General features: G+C 65.7%; 2 protein-coding genes across 6 annotated transcripts; both read left to right on the forward strand.

Annotated features, from left to right (window-relative positions):
- Positions 1-597: 597 nt before the first annotated feature.
- On the forward strand, positions 598-18,605 carry PPP6R1 (protein phosphatase 6 regulatory subunit 1). 5 transcript variants are annotated; one of them, XM_048832456.2, is made up of 24 exons: positions 598-780; positions 4,719-4,945; positions 6,186-6,372; positions 6,935-7,072; positions 7,504-7,569; positions 7,866-7,978; positions 8,588-8,701; positions 8,782-8,947; positions 9,814-9,966; positions 11,051-11,182; positions 11,656-11,720; positions 12,018-12,133; positions 12,598-12,683; positions 13,050-13,139; positions 13,263-13,360; positions 14,025-14,048; positions 14,736-14,793; positions 15,065-15,201; positions 16,212-16,321; positions 16,618-16,783; positions 17,053-17,132; positions 17,542-17,647; positions 17,908-18,021; positions 18,326-18,605. In XM_048832456.2, the coding sequence occupies exons 2-24, from the start codon at positions 4,725-4,727 to the stop codon at positions 18,327-18,329; spliced, it is 2,544 nt and encodes an 847-aa protein (XP_048688413.1). In that variant the 5' UTR covers positions 598-780; positions 4,719-4,724; the 3' UTR covers positions 18,330-18,605. The 5 variants fall into 5 exon arrangements, with proteins under 5 accessions (XP_048688413.1, XP_048688412.1, XP_048688410.1 ...); XM_048832455.2 differs by having other exon boundaries at positions 599-780; positions 4,719-4,951; positions 17,545-17,647; XM_048832453.2 differs by having other exon boundaries at positions 600-780; positions 4,719-4,951.
- Positions 18,606-19,100: 495 nt separating this feature from the next.
- TMEM86B (transmembrane protein 86B) lies at positions 19,101-25,596 on the forward strand. Its single transcript, XM_048832514.2, has 3 exons — positions 19,101-20,928; positions 24,296-24,548; positions 24,908-25,596. The coding sequence occupies exons 1-3, from the start codon at positions 20,806-20,808 to the stop codon at positions 25,300-25,302; spliced, it is 771 nt and encodes a 256-aa protein (XP_048688471.2). The 5' UTR covers positions 19,101-20,805; the 3' UTR covers positions 25,303-25,596.

Here is a 25,596-nt window from a genome sequence, read left to right on the forward strand (position 1 = left end):
CCCCAGCACTGGGTGGCGCCCGCTGATGATGTCAGACGTGTGGAGAGACGATGTCATGGTGGCCGGTGCTGTCACACAGCGTGACGATGTCACAGACCCAGGCTCAGCTACCTGGATATGCAGATTTCTGCAAAGCACCACAACGTTCCCGCCTTAATTTAAATATTAATTGGATGCCAGTGGCCCCTGCGCATGCGCCTCGGCGCTTGGCGTAGGGGAGGGAACGAGCAGGGGAAGGTCAAGGCCTGGCTCTGCGTCAAGCGCATGCGCACCCAAGGACCCCAGACCTATTTTCAGGGCGCAGGCGAACGATCGCAGGCGGGGGGCGGGGGGAAGCAACAAGCTATACGCATGCGCACTTACTGAGGCAACGCAACGAAACATCTACGCATGCGTAGCTCGCCCTGGAAGGAGGAGAGGTTATTCTGCGCATGCTCGACCAGATGAGGCGGTGGGCAGGGTTAAAAAAAAAAATAAATGGGAGTGTGACGCATGCGTATCTAAGCTGGGAAACAGGCGCGGGAAGGTTCTGGGCATGCGCATCCAGTGGGAGGCGGGGCCCCGAATTCTCGCGGGCGCGGCCCCCCGGAAGCCTTCGTGCCAAGTGTGCGCATGTGCGGGCTCCCGGAGAGGCGGAAGGAAGGGTCCGCTCGGCGCATGCGCGTTGCCCCGGAGACGGGAGCCTGGCAGTGAGACGGGGCGGCAGAGCGGCCGCAGGCTGGTTCCGGGCGCGGGGCATTGTGGGATCGCGGCGGTGCCAGGAGACCCAGGGGGGGCCCGGTGAGCTGCGTCTCTCGGTGGCCGCCATATTGGCCTCTCAGCCCCGTGGGGAACGCTGGGACCCTGGGCCGGGGCTCCGCCCCATTGGACCCCCCCACACCTGGGGCCCGGAATCCCCTGGGCCGGGCCCCCCCCATTGACCTCCCCACCTGGGGCCCGGAATCCCCTGGGCCGGGCCCCCCCCATTGGACCCCCCCACACCTGGGGCCCGGAATCCCCTGGGCCGGGCCCCCCCCATTGACCTCCCCACCTGGGGCCCGGAATCCCCTGGGCCGGGCCCCCCCCATTGGACCCCCCCACACCTGGGGCCCGGAATCCCCTGGGCCGGGCCCCCCCCATTGACCTCCCCACCTGGGGCCCGGAATCCCCTGGGCCGGGCCCCCCCCATTGGACCCCTCCCCACCTGGGGCCCGGAATCCCCTGGGCCGGGCCCCCCCCATTGGACCCCCCCACACCTGGGGCCCGGAATCCCCTGGGCCGGGCCCCCCCCAATTAACCCCCCCCACCGGGGCCCCCCATAGACTCACTTGGGCATGGCTGGGCCCCCCACAGACCCCTGAGCTGGGCTGAGGGAGCCCCCCCAAGACTCCCTGTCGACGCCTCTCCGAGCAGGGGCACCCCCATGGCCCTGTAGAGACCCCTGCACCCCCCGGGGACCCTGCCTCGGGGGCTCTGTCCGGCTGCCTGCGCCGGTCAGTCTGTGGGGGGGTCTCAGCCCAGCTTCCCGCCCCGCGCTCGGCGCTGCACAGATGTGCTCTCTGCCCCACCTCCCCCGCCCCCAAATCTCACCCTCCCCTCGCATCACGGCCAAGGGGCCGTGGGGGGCTAAAGAAACCTGCCCCTGCGTTGGAGGGAGACGGAGCCTGTGCCCCGGTTCTGTGTGCGCCACTTGGGGCGGGGGGGGGGCGGCGCCTGGGCGCTGGGGCTGCTCTGCTTCCTCTGGTTGCCGTCTTGGGAGCCAGGACTCCTGGGTCCCCTTCCTGGCTCTGGGAGGGGCGTGGGGACTAGTGGTTACAGCGGGGGAGGGACAGGAATTGGGGCGGTGGTGGCGTGAGCCTGGGGTGTGGATGTCCTAGAGGCCTTGTCCCCACAGCGGGCGGCCTCTGGGGCAGGCGACGGCGTGCGCAGCTCCCGGCGTCGGGCTGACCTGGCGGCAGGAGGGTTGAAAGCCCCATGCACCGCGGTGGCTGGGTGGCAGCGTGCCATGGCCCGGCGGAGCGCTCTATCTCCCTGCCGTGGCTGGCATCAACAGCGTCGGTAGCAGCTTGGGGGCGTTTCTGGCACCTGGGTGACAGAAATCCTAACCGGTGTGTCGGGGAAAGGGTTACAGGACTGCAGGTGGGCAGGGAATGGGGCACGGGGCCTGTCCCGTCTAGGGGGCGCTAGCTCCCATCCAGCCCCAGGGCAGGGACTGGCTGGCTCAGAGGGGTGGGGCATGGGGCACAGGGCCCTCTTAGGGGGTCTCTTTCGTTCCAGTCAGGGCCCTCCTCATTAATCATGTCTCATTCACCAGTGCCCGGGCTCTGATGCGCTAGGTGCTAGGCAGAGTAGCACGGTCCCCAGCCCAAAGGGCTCAGCAGCTAAATCCTCTTGCTAGGAGCTGAGACCTGCTGGTGGCCAGGTGGGGTCAATCTGGAGGGACTCCCCCCACCCCCCCCCGGGTTTCTGTGGCTCCGTGTCAGGCGGGCATCATTCTAAGATAGCGAATGTTCGGCCTTTGCTGTTCGCTGCTGGCTCAGTGCTGGGCCGAAAAGCCCCAAGTTCAAATTTCACCTTGGAGGGGGAGGGGTGCAGTGCCTCAGTTTCATCTTTGGACTCTCCCATGTGCTCCTGGGGCCGTTCTGAAGGGCAGGGGGTGGGGGTGGGAAGCTCATGAGCCTGCACCAGAGAGGCCCAGCGAGAGAGGGTCCCTGTTCCGCTGAGATCAGGGCCCCGTCGTGCCGGGCACTGCCCAGACCCAGCGAGAGAGGGTCCCTGCCCCGCTGAGATCAGGGCCCCGTCGTGCCGGGCGCTGCCCAGACCCAGCGAGAGAGGGTCCCTGCCCCGCTGAGATCAGGGCCCCGTCATGCCGGGCGCTGCCCAGACCCAGCGAGAGAGGGTCCCTGCCCCGCTGAGATCAGGGCCCCGTCGTGCCGGGCGCTGCCCAGACCCAGCGAGAGAGGGTCCCTGCCCCGCTGAGACCAGGGCCCCGTCGTGCCGGGTGCTGCCCACACCCAGAGAGAGAGGGTCCCTGCCCCTCTGAGATCAGGGCCCCGTCGTGCCGGGCGCTGCCCAGACCCAGCGAGAGAGGGTTCCTGCCCCGCTGAGATCAGGGCCCTGTTGCACCAGGTGCTGCCCGGAGACAGCCGCAGGCAGGTTCCAGTGTGCACGGGCAAGGGCTCTGAGGCTAAGGGGCAGTGCGGGGCATCGCCCCCAAGCCAGCGGGGGGCTGGAGGCGCCAGGTTGGGGTTCTGGGCTGTGGCCCCCGCCCCTTGCGCGCTCTGCTCTGCTCTCCCAGCGCTGCCTCTCAACCCTCTCTGCAAACCCATTTCCTGCCGCTTCCGTTCCTCTAGTGGCGCCCAAAGCCGGCCGCCCCGGGAAGGACCCAGGCCTCCGCAGCTGTGTCTGCCGGCCTGGTGCTTCCCCTGCCCGTCAGGGCGCGGGGCCTGGCCGGGCTCTGGAAGGAAGCTGGCTGCCGCAGGGGTAGGGCTGCGAACGGGGGCTGTGTGGGCGGGAGGGGGGCCGGAGCCTGTTCGTTAGCCTTGCGGCGATGGCTGGAAGCCTCACCCGGGAGGGAGGCTGGCCCAGTAGCGTGGGAGAGCTGGGTGCGAGCGCCGGCTCCGGGGCTGCTGCTGAGTCCACGCTCCGTGTGGGAAACGGGGGGGACCCTGCCTTCATCTGTATAGATTAGGGCCCAGGGCTGAGCCTTCTCTGTGCAGCGCCCGGCGCGACGGGGCCCCGATCTCAGTGGGGGGGGAGGGGTCTGTGCAGCGCCCGGCGCGACGGGGCCCCAATCTCAGTGGGGGGGGAGGGGTCTGTGCAGCGCCTGGCACGACGGGGCCCCGATCTCAGTGGGGGGGGAGGGGTCTGTGCAGCGCCCGGCGCGACGGGGCCCTGATCTCAGTCGGGGAGGGGGGTCTGTGCAGCGCCCGGCGCAACGGGGCCCCAATCTCGGGGGGGGGGAGGGGTCTGTGCAGCGCCTGGCACGACGGGGCCCCGATCTCAGTGGGGGGGGAGGGGTCTGTGCAGCGCCCGGCACAACGGGGCCCCGGTCTCAGTCTGGGCCTATAGATGTTCTAACACAAACAGCAAGGTGAGCGGGGGGCCCGCAGGGCATGTGATGGACGGGCCCTCATCCGTTGCTCCCTCCCACGTGCCACGCTCTGAGAGTTGCTCCCCCATTCCTGTTTATGAGCCGCTCCCTACCCCCAGCCAATGTGGGGCAGAGCCGGTCTCCCCTGCTGGCCCAGGGCTGACCAGGGAAGGGATATTGACCAGCTAGAGCATCCCTCTAGGAAACAGGAGAGATCTGGGTTCTGGTGGGGGCTGGCTTCCATCCGGCCCCAGGACGGGCACTGGCTGGCTCAGGGAGCTGGGGAATGGGACATGGGGCCTTTCCTCTCTAGGGGGCACTGGCTCTGATCTAGCCCCGATCGAGTTCCAGGTGGGGTGTATCTATGAAGCATCTGGCCAGGTGGGGCCCTTGTTGATGTGTGTGTGTGGGGGGTGGTTCCTGATCTCTCCTGTTGCCCCAACCTCACCTGTCCGGATTTCTAGGGCGGGGTCTGTGACTGACCCACATGGCGCTGAATTCTGGGGGGGCGAACTCTGGGCTCGGAGGGGAGGGGCCTCGGGCAGAAGGGGTGGTCCGGGCTGGGGGCTAGCCTCCCCGAGGTTCACCCACCGCCCGTGCTGGGATCTGTGGCCGCTGACCCCCGCTTTCCATCCCCGCCCCGCAGGGCGCCATGTTCTGGAAGTTCGACCTGCACTCCAGCTCGCACATCGAGACGCTGCTGGAACGCGCCGACCTGACGCTGCGGGAGCTGTTGGACGAGGACGATGTGCTGCAGGAGTGCAAGGTGGTGAACCGCCGGCTGCTGGACTTCCTGGTGCAGCCACAGCACATGGAGGCGCTGGTGACCTGCGTGACCGAGGAGCCCCCCGCCGAGCTGGACGAGCAGCTGCGGTACAAGTGAGGGCCTGCGGATCGGGAGTGAGGGGCGCCGGCAGAGCTGGGGTTGGGGGAGCCCAGGCCTGGGCTAGTAGGGGGCTGCGGGTCGGGAGTGAGGGGCACCAGTGTTATGCTTATAAGAAGCACACGGGATCTTTTTCAGGGGAAAAGGCAATACCCCGCGTTTATTGAAGATCTAACAATTAGCACATGCATTCAATCACACCGTGAACACACACACCGTCCCGCCAGTCGACGTTATAGTTACCAGTCCAGAGTCGGATCAATCTAGTGGCTAGGTTGATCATGGGTAGGGAGGAGCCGGGTTCTGTCGTTCAGGACACGATGATCCGGGGAAGTCTTGGCAGGACAAACCCAAAGTTTCATGGCAAGGCCCCTTGTTTATATAGTGATTTTTATTTTTATTTTTATTGGGACCAATGAGTTTTGCACTGTTACGCTGTAATCAATTGGTTGATGAGAGCTTGTTTTCTTAAATTTATTTTTTATTTTTTATTAAGTTTTTTAGGGAGTTATTTTATACTGGTTTTGATCACAGCTATTTTGTCTCCATTCATAGGTGCCTGTTTTATTTTTAGAGTTGTTAATTTGCCCTTTTTTGATATTTTAATAGGGGCGTGTTGCAGCCTCTTGGTGTCCTTGCGTCTGTTTTCGGTTCCTTCCTAGACCATTTGGTTTAGCGATGGCTTTTACTCTTCTTTTTTAACGTACACGTTTTTTATTTACGCAGAAAACGGAATTAATTTACACAGAACATTTTGAACAGGAACGTTAAATTGCAGTGCTAAAGAAAACAATCACGGCTTTTTTTTACTAATTTTAAAATGCGACAAAGTCATCACCCTTAAAGGTCTGTTACTGCCTTGAAATCAGCCCAGACACTGACTTCGGATGATGCATCTTTACCAAATGGCCCATTAGGCCCGTTCCTTTCTGCTATTCAGAAAGGGTGGTTAGCAGGATATGATCATATCACACACCAATATGTTTAATACATGCTACATTATTACCTCACTTTTCTTCATTCTAAATTATATAAAAATGCTAACATAAAATCTTACTACTACACCAGCAGGGCTGGGGGGGAAGGGCTGGGCTAGCAGGGGCTGCAGGTCGGGAGTCGGGCACCACAGGGCTGCGGGGTGCCCAGGGCTGGGCTAGCAGGGGCTGTGGGTTGGGAGTATGGGGCACCAGCTCCCCCACAGCTGGCTGGTGCTCATGTGCCCCGCCGCAGGTACCCCAGTGTGTCGTGCGAGATCCTGACATCGGACGTGAGCCCCATCACGGATGCGCTGGGCGAGGATGAGGGCCTGCTGCGGCGTCTCTACGGCTTCCTGCAGGGACACGGGGTCCTCAACCCGCTGCTGGCCAGCTTCTTCAGCAAGGTCATGGGCATCCTCATCAACCGCAAGACAGACCAGGTGCGCCGGGTGGCCAGGCCCAGCCTCCCCCTGCCTCAGTTTCCCTTCCGCCTGCCAGCTCTTGGGGTCTGGACTGGCTCTCGCTCCACCTATGTGCAGCGCCTGGCACGATGGGCCCCCAATCCCAGCCAGCGGGTAGGGGTGGTGGGGGGGGGGTGTTACCACAATACCACCAATAGCCTGGCAGCAGCTGGCCACCTTTGAGCTGTGGAGGGGGTGGCCCCTCTCCCTAGCACCCTACCTCCCAAAGCAGCTGGCACAGGCAGGAGACCAGGCTAGTTGGGCCCAGGGCTATTGGCCGTTGCTGCCCCTCATGAGTGAGACACTCGCTGCTGCTTGCAGGTGGGGGACGGGCTCATCTGGGCCCCCCCAGATGTCCTCCAGGCCAGGGCATCGCTGCGGCACGTCTGCCCATCTAGCCTGGCGTCCCGGCTGCGGAGCTTGGGAGCCTGTTCCCTCCTCATCACCCTGAGCAGGAGGCAGCTCAGGCCCCAAAGCTGGATGCCTGGCCACAGTGGTGGGGAGTTCCCCAGGCTAATGGGGCTGGACCGGTCCCTTGCAGATTGTGGCCTTCCTGCGCAAGAAGGACGATTTCGTCAGCCTGCTGCTGCGGCACATCGGCACCTCGGCCATCATGGACCTGCTGCTGCGCCTCCTAACCTGCGTGGAGCAGCCAGCGCTCCGCCAGGACGTCTTCAACGTGAGGGAGGGGTTTCCTGCTGGCCCTGCCCCTTGCCTGCTGGCCCCGCCCCTGGGCACCCACAGCCCCGCCCCTTCTTGCCTGCCGCGCGCCCCCCCCCCCATCTCATTTGCTACCCTGGGCCCAGCCCCACGCTCGCCCCTGCCCCTTTGCCCGCATCTCATTGGCAACTCCAGGGCTACCTCAGGTTCAGCAGGGCACTCCATTGGTCAAAGCTCCCTAGGGGCCGTCCCCTCCCCCAGTGGCCAGCCTTGCCTGCTGCCCCCCCCCCCCCCCGGCAGGAAGAAAGTCACAGCTTCCAGCCAGGCTGAGCCAGAGGGAAACCCCCGTGGGGGGGGCACTGGCAGAGCTGTGGGGGAGCCCGGGGCTGGGCTGGGAGGGGGCTGCGGGTCAGAAGTGAGGGGCACCGAGTTGTGCTGTTCCCTTCACAGTGGCTGAACGAGGAGAAGATCGTGCAGAGGTTGATCGAGATGATTCACCCTTCGAAAGATGACAATGTGAGCAGCGTGGCCCCCACCTGGTGGGGGAGGGGCATGGGGGGGGACAGCTACAGGCGGGGAGCTCCTAGCCCCCCCCCGCTCTAACCACTAGACCTCACTCCCCTCCCAGACCTGGGGAGAGAACCCAGGAGTCCTGGCTCCCGCTGCCTCCAGCCCCTACTGGCAATGGGGGTCTGTACCTCTAAGCCGGCAGCTCCGGTGGGGCGTGGGCAGAGGGACTGGCCCCGCCTCCCAGTACTTGGCCCCGCCTTTCCCATTGCCCCGGTAACGGGGTCTCTTTCCCCCCACCCCAGCAACATTCCAACGCCTCCCAGTCCCTGTGTGACATCATCCGCCTGAGCCGGGAGCAGATGGTGCAGATCCAGGACAGCCCCGAACCCGACCAGCTGCTGGCCACGCTGGAGAAGTGAGTGCAGGGCTGTGGGTCGGGAGGGGGGAGCCCAGGGCTGGGCTAGCAGGGGGATGCGGGTCGGGTGGGAGGGGCACCAGCAGGGCTGCGGGACGGGGGCAGCCCAGGGCTGGGCTAGCAGGGGGCTGCAGGTCGGGAGGGAGGGACACCGGCAGGGCTGGGCTAGCAAGGGGCTGCGGGTCGGGTGGGAGGGGCACCGGCAGGGCTGGGGAAGGGGGCAGCCCAGGGCTGGGCTAGCAGGGGGCTGCGGGTCGGGAGGGAGGGGCACCGGCAGGGCTGGGGAAGGGGGCAGCCCAGGGCTGGGCTAGCAAGGGGCTGCGGGTCGGGTGGGAGGGGCACCGGCAGGGCTGGGGAAGGGGGCAGCCCAGGGCCCCCTTGGTTGGAGGGTGGCGTCCTGGCCCTCCCAGTATCAACCCAAGTTAACGATGGTGAAGCAGAAGCCTGAAGCTCCCGGACCACGAGCCAAGGACCCTCACCCGGTGCTGAGACACGGCCCCTCTGGGGTGGGGGGCAGGGCTGGGTCCCCGGGGGATGGGGTGTTTGGGGCCCCCCTCGGCTGGCCCCTCTGACAGGGGTGGGGGTGGGGTGTTTGGGCCCCCCCCGAAGGCAGGAGACGGTGGAGCAGCTGCTGGGGAACATGCTGGCGGACGAGCGGGACGAGTCCGTCATCGTCAGCGGGATCCAGGTGCTGCTGACGCTGCTGGAGCCACGGCGAGCCAGGTGAGGGGGTGGAGCTGGCGGGAGGGGGCGGGGCCAGCCGGCCACCCCACCCCTGCTCATCCTTTCCTCTGCCCCTGCAGGTCCGAGGCCGGGGGGATGGGCAGCTTTTACTGCCCTCTGGAAGGGCAGCTGGAGCTGGGGCCTCTGGGCTCGGACGGTAGCGCCTGCCAGGCCAGCCCCAGCACCCTGCTGGCCCTCAGAGGTTACCTCCGGGACTTCCACCAGCTGCTGATCGAACCCCCGAAGGTAATGGGCCCCCGGACTCCTGGGTTCCATCCCTGGCGCAGGGAGGGGAGTGGGGGCTCGTGGTTAGAGCAGGGTGGGCCGGGAGCCAGGACTCCTGGGTTCCATCCCTGGCGCAGGGAGGGGAGTGGGGGCTAATGGTTGGAGCAGGGTGGGCTGGGAGCCAGGACTCCTGGGTTCCATCCCTGGCGCTGGGAGGGGAGTGGGGGCTAATGGTTAGAGCAGGGTGGGCCGGGAGCCAGGACTCCTGGGTTCCATCCCTGGCGCTGGGAGGGGAGTGGGGGCTCGTGGTTAGAGCAGGGTGGGCCGGGAGCCAGGACTCCTGGGTTCCATCCCTGGCGCTGGGAGGGGAGTGGGGGCTAATGGTTGGAGCAGGGTGGGCTGGGAGCCAGGACTCCTGGGTTCCATCCCTGGCGCTGGGAGGGGAGTGGGGGCTAATGGTTAGAGCAGGGTGGGCCGGGAGCCAGGACTCCTGGGTTCCATCCCTGGCGCTGGGAGGGGAGTGGGGGCTCGTGGTTAGAGCAGGGTGGGCCGGGAGCCAGGACTCCTGGGTTCCATCCCTGGCGCTGGGAGGGGAGTGGGGGCTAATGGTTGGAGCAGGGTGGGCTGGGAGCCAGGACTCCTGGGTTCCATCCCTGGCGCTGGGAGGGGAGTGGGGGCTAATGGTTAGAGCAGGGTGGGCCGGGAGCCAGGACTCCTGGGTTCCATCCCTGGCGCTGGGAGGGGAGTGGGGGCTCGTGGTTAGAGCAGGGTGGGCCGGGAGCCAGGACTCCTGGGTTCCATCCCTGGCGCTGGGAGGGGCGTTAGGTCTGGGGGGGCTGCCCGGACGCCTGGGTTCTCTCGCCTGTGCTAACCCCTGCTCCCCACAGCGGCCGGCCCTGCAGATGTCGTGGGGGCTGCTGGACCCGCCGCTGGGGAACACGCGGCTGCAGGTGGTGAAGCTTCTGGGCAGCGCGCTGGGGGCCGGGGACGCCGGGCTGCAGGAGGAGCTGCTGGCTTTGGGTGCCCTGGACACCATGCTGGTGAGTGCTGGGGGCGGGGCAGGGCTCAGCCAATGGGATGGTGACGAGGGGGCGGGGCCAACAAGGACCAATCCTGGGGTCAGCTTTTGTGTGAAGTCAGAGCCAGGGGCCCATGTGCAGGGGGGGGGATGGCCCGCTCCCTCCCGCCCCCGGGTCAGAGCCAGGGGCCCAGCTGCCCGGGTGCCCTGCCTCCTGCCCCCGGGTCAGAGCCAGGGGCCCAGCTGCCCGGGTGCCCTGCCTCCCGCCCCCGGGTCAGAGCCAGGGGCCCAGCTGCCCGGGTGCCCTGCCTCCTGCCCCCGGGTCAGAGCCAGGGGCCCAGCTGCCCGGGTGCCCTGCCTCCTGCCCCCGGGTCAGAGCCAGGGGCCCAGCTGCCCGGGTGCCCTGCCTCCTGCCCCCGGGTCAGAGCCAGGGGCCCAGCTGCCCGGGTGCCCTGCCTCCTGCCCCCGGGTCAGAGCCAGGGGCCCAGCTGCCCGGGTGCCCTGCCTCCTGCCCCCGGGTCAGAGCCAGGGGCCCAGCTGCCCGGGTGTCCTGCCTCCTGCCCCCGGGTCAGAGCCAGGGGCCCAGCTGCCCGGGTGTCCTGCCTCCTGCCCCCCGGGTCAGAGCCAGGGGCCCAGCTGCCCGGGTGTCCTGCCCCCTCCCTCCCGCCCCGGGTCAGAGGCAGGGGCCCATTTAGCCTGGTCAGTGCTCGGCTTGTCTGGCGACGGGAATGGGTCGTGCTGAGTGAGGGCAGGAGGTTTCTGAGGGGGCAAGTTTGCTTTGATTTCTGCCCGTTGGTTAGAAGACGAGGCCAGGACGGAAACCCCCGGAGTCCAGCGCCAGTCCTGGATCTGGGAAGGAGATCGTTTCACTTCCCGTCCCAAAGCGGCCAGCTGTACCACCAGCCCCCACCCCAGAGGGGCCCATCTCAGTGCCGGGCAGGATTCCCGTATACCCAGCCCTCTCACCCCACCCCAGAGGGGCCACGTCCCAGCACCGGGCGAGGGGTCCCCGTGTACCCAGCCCCCGGCAGCTGGGCGCCATAGCCAGGCTGGTGCCCGGTGTCCCCTGCAAGCGCAGTCCTGAGCTGCGTCTCTCTCTCGCCCAGGACCTGTATTTCAAATACACCTACAACAATTTCCTGCATGCCCAGCTGGAGGCGTGTCTGAGCACCCTGCTGCGGGCCGGCGCCCCCCCCGAGGACTCGCAGCCCCCGCCAGACAGCCCCGTCGTCAAGCATGTGAGTGGGGGGGGACCCTTGAAGCTCCTGGGCAGGGGGCGGGCAGCCCAGTGTGGGCAGGATCTGCAGTCACCTCCTTCCTCTGGGGTTATGATTGGCCCCAGGGAGAGAACCCAGGAGTCCTGGCTCCCAGCCCCCTCCCCGTCTAACCCACTGGACCCCACTCCTCCCCCCAGAGCCGGGGATCGAACCCAGGAGTCCTGGCTCCCAGCCCCCTCCCCGTCTAACCCACTGGACCCCACTCCCCTCCCAGAGCCGGGGATCGAACCCAGGAATCCTGGCTCCCAGCCCCCTCCCCGTCTAACCCACTGGACTAGATTTCCCTCCCAGAGCCCCGTAGAGAACCCAGGAGTCCTGGCTCCCCCGCAAACCAGTAACCAACGCTGCCTCCTGCTCCCCCTTAGTCAGTGGTGGGTCCCGTCTCTGCCCCGCCCGGCCGTGACCCGCTGCCCCCTTCTCTCCCGCCCCTGCAGCTGCTGCAGAAATGCCACTTGGTGCAACGAATCCTGTCGGCCTGGGAGGAGAACGAGCAGACCCAGTAAGTGGTGGGGGGGGTAAAGAGCGAGACACCCCACTACGAGGGGAGCCCAGCCCCCCCCAACCACCAGACCCGACAACCCTCCCAGAGCTGGGGGGGGGAGGGGGGGAGCCCAGCTCTTCTGAGCCCTGTGCTGGGGTGGATGCTGTGAGAGCGCCCCCTAGTGTCCGGTGCTGACTACAGGGGAGAGCTGCCCCTGGCTGAGCCCCCCGCCCCGCAGCCCAGCGCCGCCCTGGGCTCAGCCCTGCCGGCGGGGTGGGCGCTGCGGTGACGCCCGGCCCTCGGGTCCCGTTGCAGGGCAGCTGGCGGCCGGCGGAGGGGGTACATGGGCCACCTGACGCGCATCGCCAACGCCCTCGTCCAGAGCTCCGAGAAGGGTCCTCACGTCGCCCTCGTGGGGCAGCTGCTGAAAGGTGGGTGCAGGGGGGGCGCTGGGCCAGCGGGGGGCACAGAACCAGCCCCTTGGCTCCCAGCTCGCTGCCCGGCCTGTGGTGACCCTTAGTAGGCGGTTGGCGGGGCGCCCTGTGCCTGGGGTGTTCCTGCCCCCCCCACTCCCGGACCCATAAGGGGTGGATCGGGGCCGGGGTGCCCTGCGCTGTAGGTATTCCTGCCCCCCCGGGGCCCATAGGGGGTGGATCGGGGCCGGGGTGCCCTGCGCTGTGGGTATTCCTGCCCCCTCGGGGCCCATAGGGGGTGGATCAGGGCCGGGGTGCCCTGCGCTGTGGGTGTTCCTGCCCCCCCCCAGGGCCCATTGGGGGTGGCTGGGGCACCCAGCTCTGTGGCTCTTCCCTGCCCCCGGGGCAGTGGTGTGGAGCTGTGGCAGGGGGCTGCCGCCCATGGGGGGCACCATCTCACTCCGCTGCCCCTGCCCTGGCAGAGCTGCCGGAGGAGGAGCAGGAGCGGTGGGAGAAGTTCGTCTCGGGGCCCCTGGCAGAGACCAACAAGAAAAACGTGGTGGATCTGGTGAGTTTCCTGCGCTTCACACACCGCCCCAGCCCCAGCCCCACAGGCTGATCCCCCCCAGGGCTACCCCCATGTCTGTCCAGCTGTCAGTGCCGATACCAGCCCCATGTGCCCACTGGTTTCCTGCCCTGTGCCAAGCACTGTGGAAGCCGCGAGCCCGTCTTTACTCGAGTCTCAGCCCCGTCTTGTAGCAGGGAGTTCCGCCAGCTAACGCCCGAGCAATGTCCTGTGGCTCTGTCCCATGTTCTGAGGGACCCACCCAGCCGGTGCTGCCCCCCACTCAGCTGGGAGGTGTCGGAGGGAGGGACGGGACTCGGCCCCGCCCCCCCGTACCGTGACCCTAACGAGCCCCATCGCCCCCTGCAGGTGAACATGCACAATCTGCACTCGTCCAGCGACGACGAGGAGAACGACCTGAAGGAGTTCAACTTCCCCCAGGAGGCCGTGCTGCAGCAGGTTGGGTTTGCCCCCCCCCAGAGCCAGCCGCATCCCAGCGCCGGGCAAGGGGTCCCCGGCTACCCAGCCCCCCTGTGCCCGATGCCCTCCCAGCTTCTGGCTGTGTCTGTCCCTCCTCTCCAGGCCTTCGTGGATTACCAGATGCAGCAGGTGACCTCGGCCTTCATCGACCACTTCGGCTTCAACGACGAGGAATTCGGGGAGCAGGAGGAGAGTGTCAAGTGTGTGTCTGCCTGGGAACACCCCCCACTCCCGCCCATCAGCCCCCGCTGCCCCACACTCTGGGGCCAGCCCCCCAGGACACCTGGGCGGACAGACCCGCTGTGGGGGTGCACTGGGGAACAGGGCCACTACATGGCACCAGATCCACCTTCTCTGCTGTGGGCTGGGAGCCAGGACGCCTGGGTCCCCTCCCCAGCTGTGCCATGACTCCTGTCGGTGCCTGGGACTCGCTCAGCCGCACCTTTTGGGGTGACCCTACCCCGGCTCATTCACACTAACTTGGGGTTCTGCACAAACGAACCCCGGTGCTTTCCGGGGGGACGCTGACTGTGTGTGTCTAACCCAGATTCGCACACATTTACCCCATCAAGTTTACTACTCGCTAACCCCTGCCTCCCTGGGGACCCCCATGTGGAGGGGGGCTGACACCCCATAACCCCCCTCCTTGGCTTCCTGCCTCCCCGGGGACCCCCACGTAGAGCAGTGGGGCAGCATCGCATCAGCCTTCCCCCCCACGTGGGGGCTGGGGTGCTGGCAGAAGCACGCCCTGCCTGTTGAGCAGAGCCCCTTGGAGTGGGGCACGCCAGCCCCCCACGAGTCCCCCGCCCCAAGCCCCTCTTGGCTTCATGTCTCTGCTTCTCTTTTTCTCTCCACTGCGTCCAGCGCCCACTTCCGCCAGCTCAAGAGGTAACGACCCCTGGTGCCCCCCCTCCCCCCAGGCCCGCCGGCGGGGGCACACGACAGCAGCCGGACCCCTCCCCATCCCCATTCCTGGGAGTGGGGGGGGGCGAGAGGAGAACGACCTTTAACCCCCCTGGACCCGCCCCTTTCAGGAAATCAAGCAATTGGGGACTCAGCTGGGCACAGCTCCAGGCTCCGCGGGGTTAACTGTCCCAGCAGCCCTTGGGGTCCCAACTGCTCTCCCGCCCTCCCCCCCCCCCCCAGGTGGCACCCCCTCTCCTAGCACAGTGCCCCCTAGGGGGGGGATCGAGGTCTGGCAGCACGGGCCACTGGGGTGGGGGCGTTATCCTAGTCGGGGAGGCCTGCCCAAAGCAGGACTCCTGGGTTCTCTCCCGGCTCTGGAAAGGGAGTGGGGTCCAGTAGTGAAAGCAGGGAGGGGGCTGGGTGCCAGGATTCTTGGGTTCTGTCCCCACTTTTGAGAGGGGAGTGGGGTCTAGTGGTTAGAGCAGGGGGGCTGGGAGCCAGGACTCCTGGGTTTTCTCCCAGCTCTGGGAGGGGAGGGGGGGATCTAGTAGTCAGAGCAGGGGGGCTCAGCTGCTGGTCTCTTCCCAATGCATGTGGTGGGGGGTGGCCAGCAGCGCCCCCCGTTTGATGCTGGCTCAGCCCCCTGTCACGCTGTGTTCTCCGTTCCAGCGCCCCCTTCGACAGGACGGGCAGCCTGAGCTTCTCCCTGAGTGCCGATGACGACAGTGTGAGTGCCCTGCCCCCCTCACCACCTTTCCCAGCCCCCCATCACCCCCCACATCCCTGCTGTGCCCCATGCCCTTCCCTCACTCCTGCACTGCCACCCCCCCCCCCCCCCCCCCGTTCCCAGCTGGCATCATCTTGCTGAGCACCGGTGACAAGAGCATGAATGTTCCCTGGCCTGCCTCTTGCCCGACCCCCCTCCGGCCACCCCCTTGTCCCCCAACTCGTCTGTCCCCCCCCAGCCGGCGCCCTGACTCTCTGCCCCCTCCCCCCAGCCCAACTCCAACCTGTTCGAAGTCTGCTACAAGGAGCGGATCCAGCAGTTCGACGACGACGACTCGGACGGGGAGGACGCCTGGCAGGAGAAGGACCTGGGCTACTCCGGGGGGGGGGCGCAGCCCGCAGGGCCTAGGTACTGGCCCCGAGCGACTCCAGGGGGCGGGCACAGGGCCTCCTGTTCTTGTGGGCAGTCAGGATGCCTGGGTTCTCTCCCTGGCTCGGAGTGGAGTGGGGGCTAGTGGTTGGAGCGGGGTGGGGGCTGGGAGCCAGGACTCCTGGGTTCTCTCCCAGGCTCTGGCATAAATACCGTGGATGAGCTCATGGATCTGGTCCGGGGGCAGGGAGGGGACGGCATACCAGGGTAGATGGGCCTGTGGCTCTGATCTGGGGGGTGGAATAGGGGATAGATGGGCCTGTGGGTGTGATCCAGGAGGTGGAGAGGGGACGGGATACCGGGGCAGATGAGCCTGTGGATCTGATCCCGGGGGATGGGATACCGGGGCAGATGAGCCTGTGGATCTGATCCCGGGGGATGGAATACCGGGGCAGAGGGGCCCGGGGGGCTGATCCGGGGGGCAGAGGAGGCGGGATACCGGGGCAGAGGGGCCCGAGGGGCTGATCCGGGGGGCAGAGGAGGCGGGATACCGGGGCAGAGGGGCCCGGGGGGCTGATCTGGGGGCAGGGAGGAGGCGGGATACCGGGGCAGAGGGGCCCGAGGGGCTGATCTGGGGGGCAGAGGAGGCGGGATACCGGGGCAGAGGGGCCCGGGGGGCAGAGGAGGCGGGATACCGGGGCAGAGGGGCCCGAGGGGCTGATCCGGGGGGCAGAGGAGGCGGGATACCGGGGCAGAGGGGCCCGGGGGGCAGAGGAGGCGGGATACCGGGGCAGAGGGGCCCGGGGGGCTGATCCGGGGGGCAGAGGAGGCGGGATACCGGGGCAGAGGGGCCCAGGGGGCTGATCCGGGGGCAGGGAGGAGGCGGGATACCGGGGCAGAGGGGCCCGGGGGGCTGATCCGGGGGCAGGGAGGAGGCGGGATACCGGGGCAGAGGGCCCGGGGGGCTGATCCGGGGGCAGGGAGGAGGCGGGATACCGGGGCAGAGGGGCCCGGGGGGCTGATCCGGGCCCATTCTCTCCCCGCACCAGGAGCTGCGGCAGCACAGACAGCGAGGGGAGCCGGGACTCGGAGGAGGAGGGCGAGGAGGAAGACGCTGGCGGGGGCGTGGAGGGTGGAGGTGGCGGCGGCGAGGCTGAGGGTAAGACCCCAGTGGAGAACGGGGTGAATCCAACAGGACGGGGGGACCCCCGGAGCCAGAGGATGGGGGCAGAGGCTGGCCCTGGGGGTGTCTGTGGGGTCTAGGTAATGTATGTAAACTCGATGGTGCATATTCATTAAATATGCAAATCAAGGCCTCACTTCCCAGCTGTCTGGTGGTGGCCAGCCTGAGCCACGGCACCTGGTGAGTGCCCGGGTGTCGCCCGCTGGCACCAGGGAATGGGAGCAACGGGCCGCTGCCCGGCCCTGACCCCGCCCTCTTCTCTCCCTTCTCAGGTGCCAGCCCTGACCCACTGCCTGCAGAGCCCCCCGCTCTGCCCCCCGACAGCGCCGGGGTGGACACCGGAGTGGCCGCGTGGGACAGGCCCGGCTTGGACGCCTCCCGCCCCCCCACGGAAGGGAGCTGGGCCCTGTTTACAGACACCCCCTCAGTGCAAACCAGGTGGGACCCAACTCCCTCCACCCCCTGCAGGGCGGGCTTATCTTCATTGGCCTCTCGGGGCCGGGCTGGCACGAGCTGCTGTGGAAGACGGGATGCCAGGGTCGGTGGGCCCGTGGCTCTGGGCTGGGGAGGGGGCAGGAGGCCGGGGTCAACGGGCCCGTGTGGGAAGGTCGGGGTCGAAGGGCCTGTGGGTCTGGACCGGGGAGGGGGCGGGAGGCCGGGGTCGATGGGCCCGTGGGTCTGACCCAGTTGGGGGCGTATTTCCGCAGCCTGTCAGAGGCCCCGTCAGGCTCTGCCCAGGGACCCCACCCTCAGGAACCGACACGTAGCAATGTATCTTCGGTGGGAGGTGAGTGTCACTGTGGCAACCTGCCCCCCCCCCCCCAGCACTGACCCCCAGGTCTTCCTCTGGGGCGGGCAGGGGGATGGATCTTGGCCCCGTAGGTCTGGGCTGGGGCTGGGCGGGGGGTGGTTGGGCCCAAGGGGCTGAGCTAAGCAGGGGGAGGGTTGCTGGGCCCATGGATTTGACCTGGATTGTGGGGAGGGGATCTGGGCTGTGGGGGGCGGATGGTTGGGTCCGTGGGTCCGAGCTAAGTGTGGGGAGGGTTGCTGGGCCCATGGGTCTGAGCTGGGGGAGGGAGGGGGGTGGCTGGGCCTGTGGATCAGGGCGGGGGTTGGGCCTATGGGGTTGACCTGTGGGGGCGATGGGCGGGAAAGAACGTCCGCGTTGGTGGTCCCCTAACACCCCCACTCTCCAGCAGCCCCCCCGGAGCCCCCCCGAGCGGGATCGCCCTGCGAGAGCAGCGAGCCGGCGCTGAATGGCCAATCGGCTCGCCCGCCCGGCCCCGCTGCAGCCAGGCCAAAGTAAGGCCGGGAGCAAGAGGGAGGGGCCAGCGCGGGGTACCAGCACCTGTGGGTGGGGGGGAAGGGCTCCCTCGGACAGGGCTGAACCCTGGGCTGGGGGTGGAGCTTGTGGGGCGGGGGAGGAGCCAGCCTTGGCCCTGCCCCTCACCCAGGTAACTGCCCTGGGAGGGAGGTCACTTGGGCGTGGGGTTTGTGTGGTGGGGAGGAGCCAGCCCTGGTCCCACCCCTCAACCAGCTGTCTTCTCCCCGCCCCCACCCAGCACGGAAGGGGCCCCCCTATCTACCTCTGATGTCAACCAGCGGCTTCCGGGGGCTGCAGACGCCCCGAAGGCAGAGAACGGCTCCCCCCAGAGGCAGCAGCAGCCGGCAGCCAGGTGAGCCCTGACCCCCCTCCCCCCCCAAGGAGCGCTCAGCCAGGTTGGAGGGTCAGCTCAGTGGGGGGCTGTTTGGAGGGAGGGCCTCAGTTGGGGGGATCCCCCTCAGGATCTGGGGGGAGGGCTCAGCCTGTGACCTCATCAAATCCTGTGCATGGCGGGGTGTTAACTTGGCCTAGCTCAACCCACCCCCCCGGCTGGGGAGGTGGGCCCTGGGTTGCGGGGGGGTCTCCGATTTGGGAATTGGGGGGCAATGGGACTGAGTGATGACCCCCCCCCTTGTCCATCTCTCTCTCCTCCCCAGATAAAGCTCACGGAGGGCGCCTGGGGAAGCTGCTGATTGGGGGGGCTGGAGGGAGCCCCCCCTCCTGGAGCCCGGCCCGCCCAAGGAGAGCCCTTTCCCATGGGGGGGGCAGCATAGGACGGGGCGGCACAGTCCCCCCATCACAGGATGCTCATGGCGAGATGGCTGAGCCCCCCTCCCCCAGGGAGGCTGCTGTGAGCCCCCCGGGACGGTCCCCCCCCCATTTTTGCACTGAAATCTGCAGCAGGGCGACAGAATTAAAAGCGAATCGTTCGGAGAAGTGACTCTGGAAAGCACTAACCCTGCCCCGCACTGGCCCCCACTTCTCATGCCAGCCCCCCACTGGGCTTCCGGCCCCCCTCAGTTAGCCCCCCCATTCTGCTCCGGGGGGGCTGCCCCTCTGCTTCCCGGCTCCCCCTCCCCCACAGGTTAGCCCCTCCACAGCCTGCCCTTGTCTTCCCCTTCTGCTCCCCTGGGGGGCCAGGCATGGGAACAGGGGCCCTTCCCCACACAGATTAGATTTTAACCCCCATCCCCACTTCCAGCATAAGCACAACCCCAACCCAACCCCTGCCCCCCCTTTCTGTGTCTGGTCCAGGGCCTCAGCCAGGAGCGGGGTTCTGCCCCCCAGAGCCCAGCTCAGCTGGGGTGGGGGGGAAGAAATGCTGGAGGGAGTGGGGAGGGCAGGGGGCGGAGGGTAGACATGGGTGGGTGGGACTAGGAGCTGTTGGGGGTGTGGTCAGGGAGTGTTGGGGGTGGGGTTGGGCATAGGTAGGTGGGGCCGGGGGGGGTTAGAGGCTGCTGGGGGAGGGGCACTACAAGGCGGGGCTGGACCTCAGGGCTGTGGGACAGGTCTGTGTCCGCCCCCCCCCTCCCCCCCAGCTGGTTCTACGATCCTTTTAACCTCATGTTTTCCGCTCCCCTTGTTATTTATTTCCCTGGCCTGGGGGGCTGGAGCTGCCCCGTCTCCCTGGAGCAGAGGTGTTGGGGGGCAGAGATGGGTCACGCCCCAGGGAACAGCACCAGACAGTCAGAGGTGGAGGAAGGAACAGGTAGTTCCCCCCCCAGGATACTTTTCAAGTGGGTGAGGGGTTCCGAACAGCCCACAATGCACCTGTTCTCTCCCCCCCCCCCCCCCCCGACACAGTGGCCTCCCCTCCTGGATCCCACTGCTCACACCAGCACCGGCTCAGACTGCAGCCCATCTGCAGGGGAGCAGGGCCACCTGCCCCCCACCTCCACGGGGGCCACAATGGTGCCTGGATCTGCAGCTGTGTCTTCCCCCCTCCCCCACCCCCCCCGCCGCCTCCTTGTGGTAGGTCTAGGAGGAGGAGCTGGGCCCCAGCCCAACCCCCACTCTGATGGTGGTTTCTCCTCCCTTTGCCCCTGTGAGGGGGTCAACCCTTTGTCCCCCCCTTCCCCACAATCGGAGGGATGCTCAGTCCTGGGGGGCGGGGGTATCTGCTTACAGAGGGGCAGCTCCCTCCCTCTTGGCAGGGGCCTCAGGTCCCTCAGCCTCCCCAAAACCCACCCTGTAGCAGATCTGGGGTGGGGGGTGGGAGGGTGGTATGGTACGGGGGGGGGTCCTCTTTCCCTCTGCACCCCAAGGGATTCGGGGCCCTTCAGGAGTGGAGGAAGGTTTATGCAGACCTAGGAAGTTCCCTGTCCCCATAGCGGTTCGGAGCGTTAGGGGCTCAGACTGTAGGGCATAGGGGGCTAGGGGTCCCCCACCAATCAGCTGCCCCCCATCCTCCCTCCACACTGATCTTCCCAGCCTCTCCAGAGAGGTTCTGCATTGCACTAGTTTTGGGGGGGATCCCAGGTGCTTGGGGAGGGGTGAGGCTGGAAGGGGGTGTGGGGTCTGATCCCCTCCCCTTGCAAAAGAGACTTTAAAACAACCCCTCCCCCGAATGGCCCCTGGCTGGGGGGAGATGGGGCCAGATGCCAGGCTAGATGGCCCCACGATGCACCTTTCTCCTTTTCAAAAGCACTGAATTCCCCCCCACAAGTCAGCAGTAGCCAACAGTGATGTCCTGGTAGCCATTCCTCCCCCCCCCCCCCCCCCCCCGGCTACCACTTTAGTGGCAATATTTAAAAGCTCTTAAACAGGAACCAAATCAAGTGGCCTTTTGGGGGTTGCCCCGGGGCCGCCCCGGCCGGCGACCATCCCCCCTGTGTCGTGGGTCCCCGGCTCGTCTCTTTTGTTATTCCGGATGAAAATAAAAAAACAATGGTTAAAGCCTGAGCGTGCCGCAGCCTCCTTCCTGGCGGGGGGGCTGGGGGTAAGCAGGGCACTGTGTGGGGGCCCAGCACCAGGGGTCACATCCGAGAGCCCAGGCTCCCAGCCCCCCTGAGCCCCACTCCTCCAGCAGCTGCCTCCCTGTTATCAGCTGGTGCTGGGTGGGGATGAGGCGGGAGGAATCGATTTTTCTCTTCCCGCCCCCCCCATCTTATCTCTGGCTCTGTTGAACCCACGGGAGATGAAAGTCCAGGCGGGTGCCTGGAGTTGGGAGCAGCAGCCAGGGTGCGTCCCGGAGCCCTGGCCCCGCACCATGGACATTCTGGAGACGGACGCCCGCTACCACCGGAACATCGCGGCTGATGTAAGGAGGGGGAAACTGAGGCACGAAGAGGGGACCGGGCGGGGGCGGGGCAGAGACTCTGTGGCCTGGCTCCCAGTTCCCTTCCCCCGCCCTGCTCTAAGCCACTAGGCCCCACTCCTCTCCCCGAGCTGGGAAGAGAACCCAGGCATCCTGGCTCCGAGCCCCACCCCACCCCTGCTCTCCCCCACTCAACCCCAGTGTCCTCTGTGTGCCATTGTGTTGCTGTTACGGCTTCTGGGACTGTGAGCCGGTAAAACCGATCCATCGAGGCAGGATTTCCCTGCAGCCATTTCCACTTCAATTCTGCGCTGTTTCCCGTAGCCCGCCTGAGCTGGGGGCACTGCTGGGCCCAGAGGGGAAGGGAAGTGGGGCTGGTAGCAGGATCAGTGTGGGTAGCCCTGATCGCAGTGGTGGTGTGAATGGGGCAAGCTCATGGCCAAATTGGGACAATTAGGAGCAAAGTTAGCTGCCTCTTCCTGCCCAATCTCCTGGTGATTAAATAGTTAACAATCAGTAGATTTCAAAGTCAAAGTTGAAGCTGCTACTTTAGCATCAATAGGAACAGAACTTCACCCTTTGAAGAAGCAGCATTAACTGGCTCTTCCTGCTAAAACGGTGAAATCGTTGTTAAATTGTGCCATCGGTAGGTTTTAGAGTGAACGCCTGCTAGGGTAAGTGGGCATGGGCCCAGTTTTTACTTTGGTTGGGTGGATGTTTTAGGGTTGGCATGGTGCCTGGGTTCAACTGGAAATTCTGGGGAAAAAATACCTCGGATATGAAACTGGAAAGTTGTGGTTGAAGTGATGCAGTCAGTAGCATTCAGAGTTAACACACAGTGGCAGGGAACAGGGGCTGGATCAGGAACGGGGTCGGGGATAGAGCAGGCATAGCAGGATGTTGCTGTGATTGCTCTGGCAGCTGAACTACCAAGGACGATGTGTTACGTGACAGCAGTAGGTTTCAGAGTTAACACTTCATTGAGATGAATGGGGCAGGGGGGTCACTTCCCAGCCCCAGTGGGATGAGGTGCCGGGAGGTGAGCTGAGTAGATTTAGCTGGGATATCTTGGTGGTGAAATAGTTAATGAGGCTAGTCTCATCTGGGTTATCAGTAGGTTCCAGAGTAAGAGTCGTAAACAGGGAGTTAAGTTCCCAATTCCAGTGAGCTGCGGTTCAGCCTGAGACAAGTAGCTATCGCTGAGTGCTCCTGGTAGGTCTCTGCTTGGTCAAATAATTAGAAGGCCATAGGCAGTAACTCCTCGCTTCATGTGGTGGTTACGTTCCTGAAAAACGCGACTTTGTGTGCAACAATGTTTCGCGAATCCAATTTCCCCAGAAGAATTAATGTAAAGGGCGGGGGGGGAGGATCTAGAGCCCCGGGAATGTTTTTTGCCAGACAAAAGACATGATAGACAGATGCAGGGTACGTTTTAAACAATTGACTAGTGTACCCAGCAATGGGTGAGTGTGACACTTGGGTGAGGCTGGGGAGACCGCGGGTGGGATGTTTCCCAGGCAAATCTTGCTGCTAAACGATGAGCTCGCATTCGGCTGGAGCCCTCAAGGGTTAACACGCAGTTGTTAAAGTAGCCCTGGGGTGGGCAAACTTTTTGGCCCGAGGGCCACATCTGGGTATGGAAATTACAGGGTGGGCTATGAATGCTCGCAAAATTGGGGGTTGGGGTGCAGGCCCTGGGATGGGGCTGGGGAGGAGGGGTTAGGGGTGCAGGGGGGTGCTGTGGGCTGGGATCGAGAGGTTCAGAGGGCGGGAGGGGGATCTAGGCTGGGGCAGGGGGTTGGGGGGCAGGGGGCAGGCTTCGGGCGGCGCTTACCTCAAGCAGCTCCTAGACGCAGCAACACGTCCCCTCTCTGGCTCCTACACAGAGGCACAGCCAGGCAGCTCTGCTGCGCGCTGCCACATCTGCAGGCACCGCCCCTGCAGCTCCCATTGGCCGCAGTTCCTGTCCAATGGGAGCTGTGGGGTGGCACTCGCGGCAGGGGCAGCGTGCGGAGCCCTCTGGCTGCCCCTCCGTGTAGGAGCCAAACGGGGGACATGCTGCTGCTTCCAGGAGCCGCTTGCTTCCTAGCTGGAGCTCCAGGGCCGGATTAAAATGTCTGGAGGGCCGGATGTGGCCCCGGGCCATAGTTTGCCCCCCACCCCCGATGTAGCCTCTCACTCTACGAGGCAGCCAGGGCCTGAGGCAGGAGGGAGGAAACACAACAGATGCAGGGGGCCAGCGGCCGCAAACCCTTCCCTGCAAAAACGGAAGCGGATGATGGGCCCCCGCTGAAGCGCCCGACTCCCTCCTCCTGCCCTGACAGCACGTGCCCGGCCACGCAGGGGCTGACTTTCCAAAGTGCTGTGGGGTGAGAGAGAGAGAGAGAGATGTGCGTCGCCCCTTTAAGTACGCTCACCCCACTTCAAGTATGTTGCCCTTTTAAGCAGATCAGGCAGGAAGCAACAGCTTCCAGCAAGCTCCGCCCCTTCTGTCCCCGAGCCCTGCCCCCTCCTCCGCTTTGTGGAGGGGGGGTACAGAGCTGGGGGACATCCTGCCATCAGCACCCCTCTCCGCCCCCTGCACAGCAAGCGGGAGGCTCCTGGGAGCAGCCCCAAGGCAGAGGTCAGGGGCAGCTGCCAAGCCGCATCCCTTATTTGGGAATTATGGGGAGCTGACGGGGGGGGGGGGGCCCTGGTTCTAAGCCCCACCAGGAGGGGCTGCTCTCCCAGAGAATCCTGTGGACAAAGCAGGCAGCTGCCAATCGACCTTATAAGGCAGCATTGCACAACTTTAAACGAGCTTGTTCCCTAATCGATCAGCCACGTGACGACGTGAACCGGAAGGATGTTCAGGGAGGAGTCACTGTACTCTGGGTTATCATTAGGTGAGCCAGTGAGCGCACTGATGATATTCAGTGGGCTGTCAGTGGTGTTCAGTGTTAACACCATGAAATAACCAACAGGATTCTTGGTTACAACCGCTTATCATTAGGTGTTGGAGTTGACATAGCAAAACAACGGCCAAAACCCACTGTATAAGAATTGAGATGTCTTATTTCCTCTGTTAACGCTGAAACCTAATTACACCCCGTTTCCCGACCCTTGTGTCAGTAAGTTTCAGAGTGAACACGGTGAAATAGCCAGACTGTACATTACTATAGACTGATGTAATGATAGGTGTCACAGTTAACATGATGACAGTTAACAGGCCCGCTCTGTAAATTACAGAGTAGGTCATCAGTAGGTTTAAGAGTTAACGTGTGATGATTGTTCCCTGCTCGGACCGAGGGGTAGTCTCCATGCCGGGTGCGTCGTACTCTCCCCAGTGTAAATGGGCCCTGGCTGTGTCAATTTCCACCTTCCTCTGCAGGCCACGAGCCGCCGCCTCAAGCTGCTGCCGTTCCTGGCCTCCTGCGGCCTGTACTTCGCCCTGTGGCTGCCTGAGCCCAGCTGGGTCAGCACCGGCGTCAAGAGCCTCCCGCTTCTGAGCTTGGTCTTCTTCCTGACGGCCCAGGCCTGGGGCGATGGCGCCTGGACCCCCTCGGCGCGCCGGGTCCGCTGGGGGCTGATGTTCTCCGGCGTGGGAGACGCCTGCCTGGTCTGGCCGCAGCTATTCCTCCTAGGTACGGAGTCAGGGGCACCAGCGGGGGAGAGAACCCAGGGCCTAGCTAGCAGGGGGCTGCGCGTCGGGAGTGGGGGGCACCGGCAGGGCTGGGGGGAGAGAACCCAGGGCTGGGCTAGCAGGGGGCTGCGGGTCGGGAGTGGGGGGCACCGGCAGGGCTGGGGGGAGAGAACCCAGGGCTGGGCTAGCAGGGGGCTGCGCGTCGGGAGTGAGGGGCACCGGCAGGGCTGGGCTAGCAGGGGCTACGCGTCGGGAGTGAGGGGCACCGGCAGAGCTGGGGGGAGCCCAGGGCTGGGCTAGCAGGGGCTGCGCGTCGGGAGCGAGGGGCACTGCAATCTGACGCCCCCTCTCCCCCCCCAGGCATGGTGGCCTTCGCTCTGGCTCACATCTGCTACATCTGGGCCCTGGGCCTGCGTCCTGCCCGCCCCTGGCTCCTGCTGCTACTGGCACTGGCCTGGGCGGGGACCTACACGATGCTGTGGCCCTGCCTGGGGGGCCCCTACGTGCCGGCCGTGGGGGGCTACGGGGCGCTGCTGGCGGCCATGGGCTGGCGGGCCCTGGCCCAGTCTCCCCCCCGCCTGGCCATGGCCACCGGCTCCCTGCTCTTCATGGCCTCTGACCTGGTCCTGGCCAGGGACCACTTCTGCGCCCCGGTGCCCTGGGCCCGGCTCATCGTCATGGGCACCTACTACGCGGCCCAGGGGCTGATCGCAGCCGGGGCCCCCCGCGCCAGCCCCCGCTGGAAGGAGAGCTGAGCCGGGCGCCCGCGACCTCTGACCCCATCCGCGCCAACCTGCCGGGGGCGTCCGTGACCTCTGACCCCATCCGTGCCAACCTGCTGGTGACCCCAACGACCTCTGACCCCATCCGCGCCAACCTGCTGGTGACCCTGGGGCCAACGAGAACCAACCGCCCTGGGAGTTGGTTCCTTGACCTACGACCCGGTGGCCTAGGAGCACCAACCTGCCCAACCAATAACCTGGAAGTAATTGCCTTGACCTTTGACCCTGCTCATTGGCCAGCAGGCCCAATTACAGCTGATTTGATGA

The sequence above is a fragment of the Caretta caretta genome, chromosome 23, assembly GCF_965140235.1.
Source record: "Caretta caretta isolate rCarCar2 chromosome 23, rCarCar1.hap1, whole genome shotgun sequence".
Lineage (NCBI taxonomy): Eukaryota > Metazoa > Chordata > Testudines > Cheloniidae > Caretta > Caretta caretta.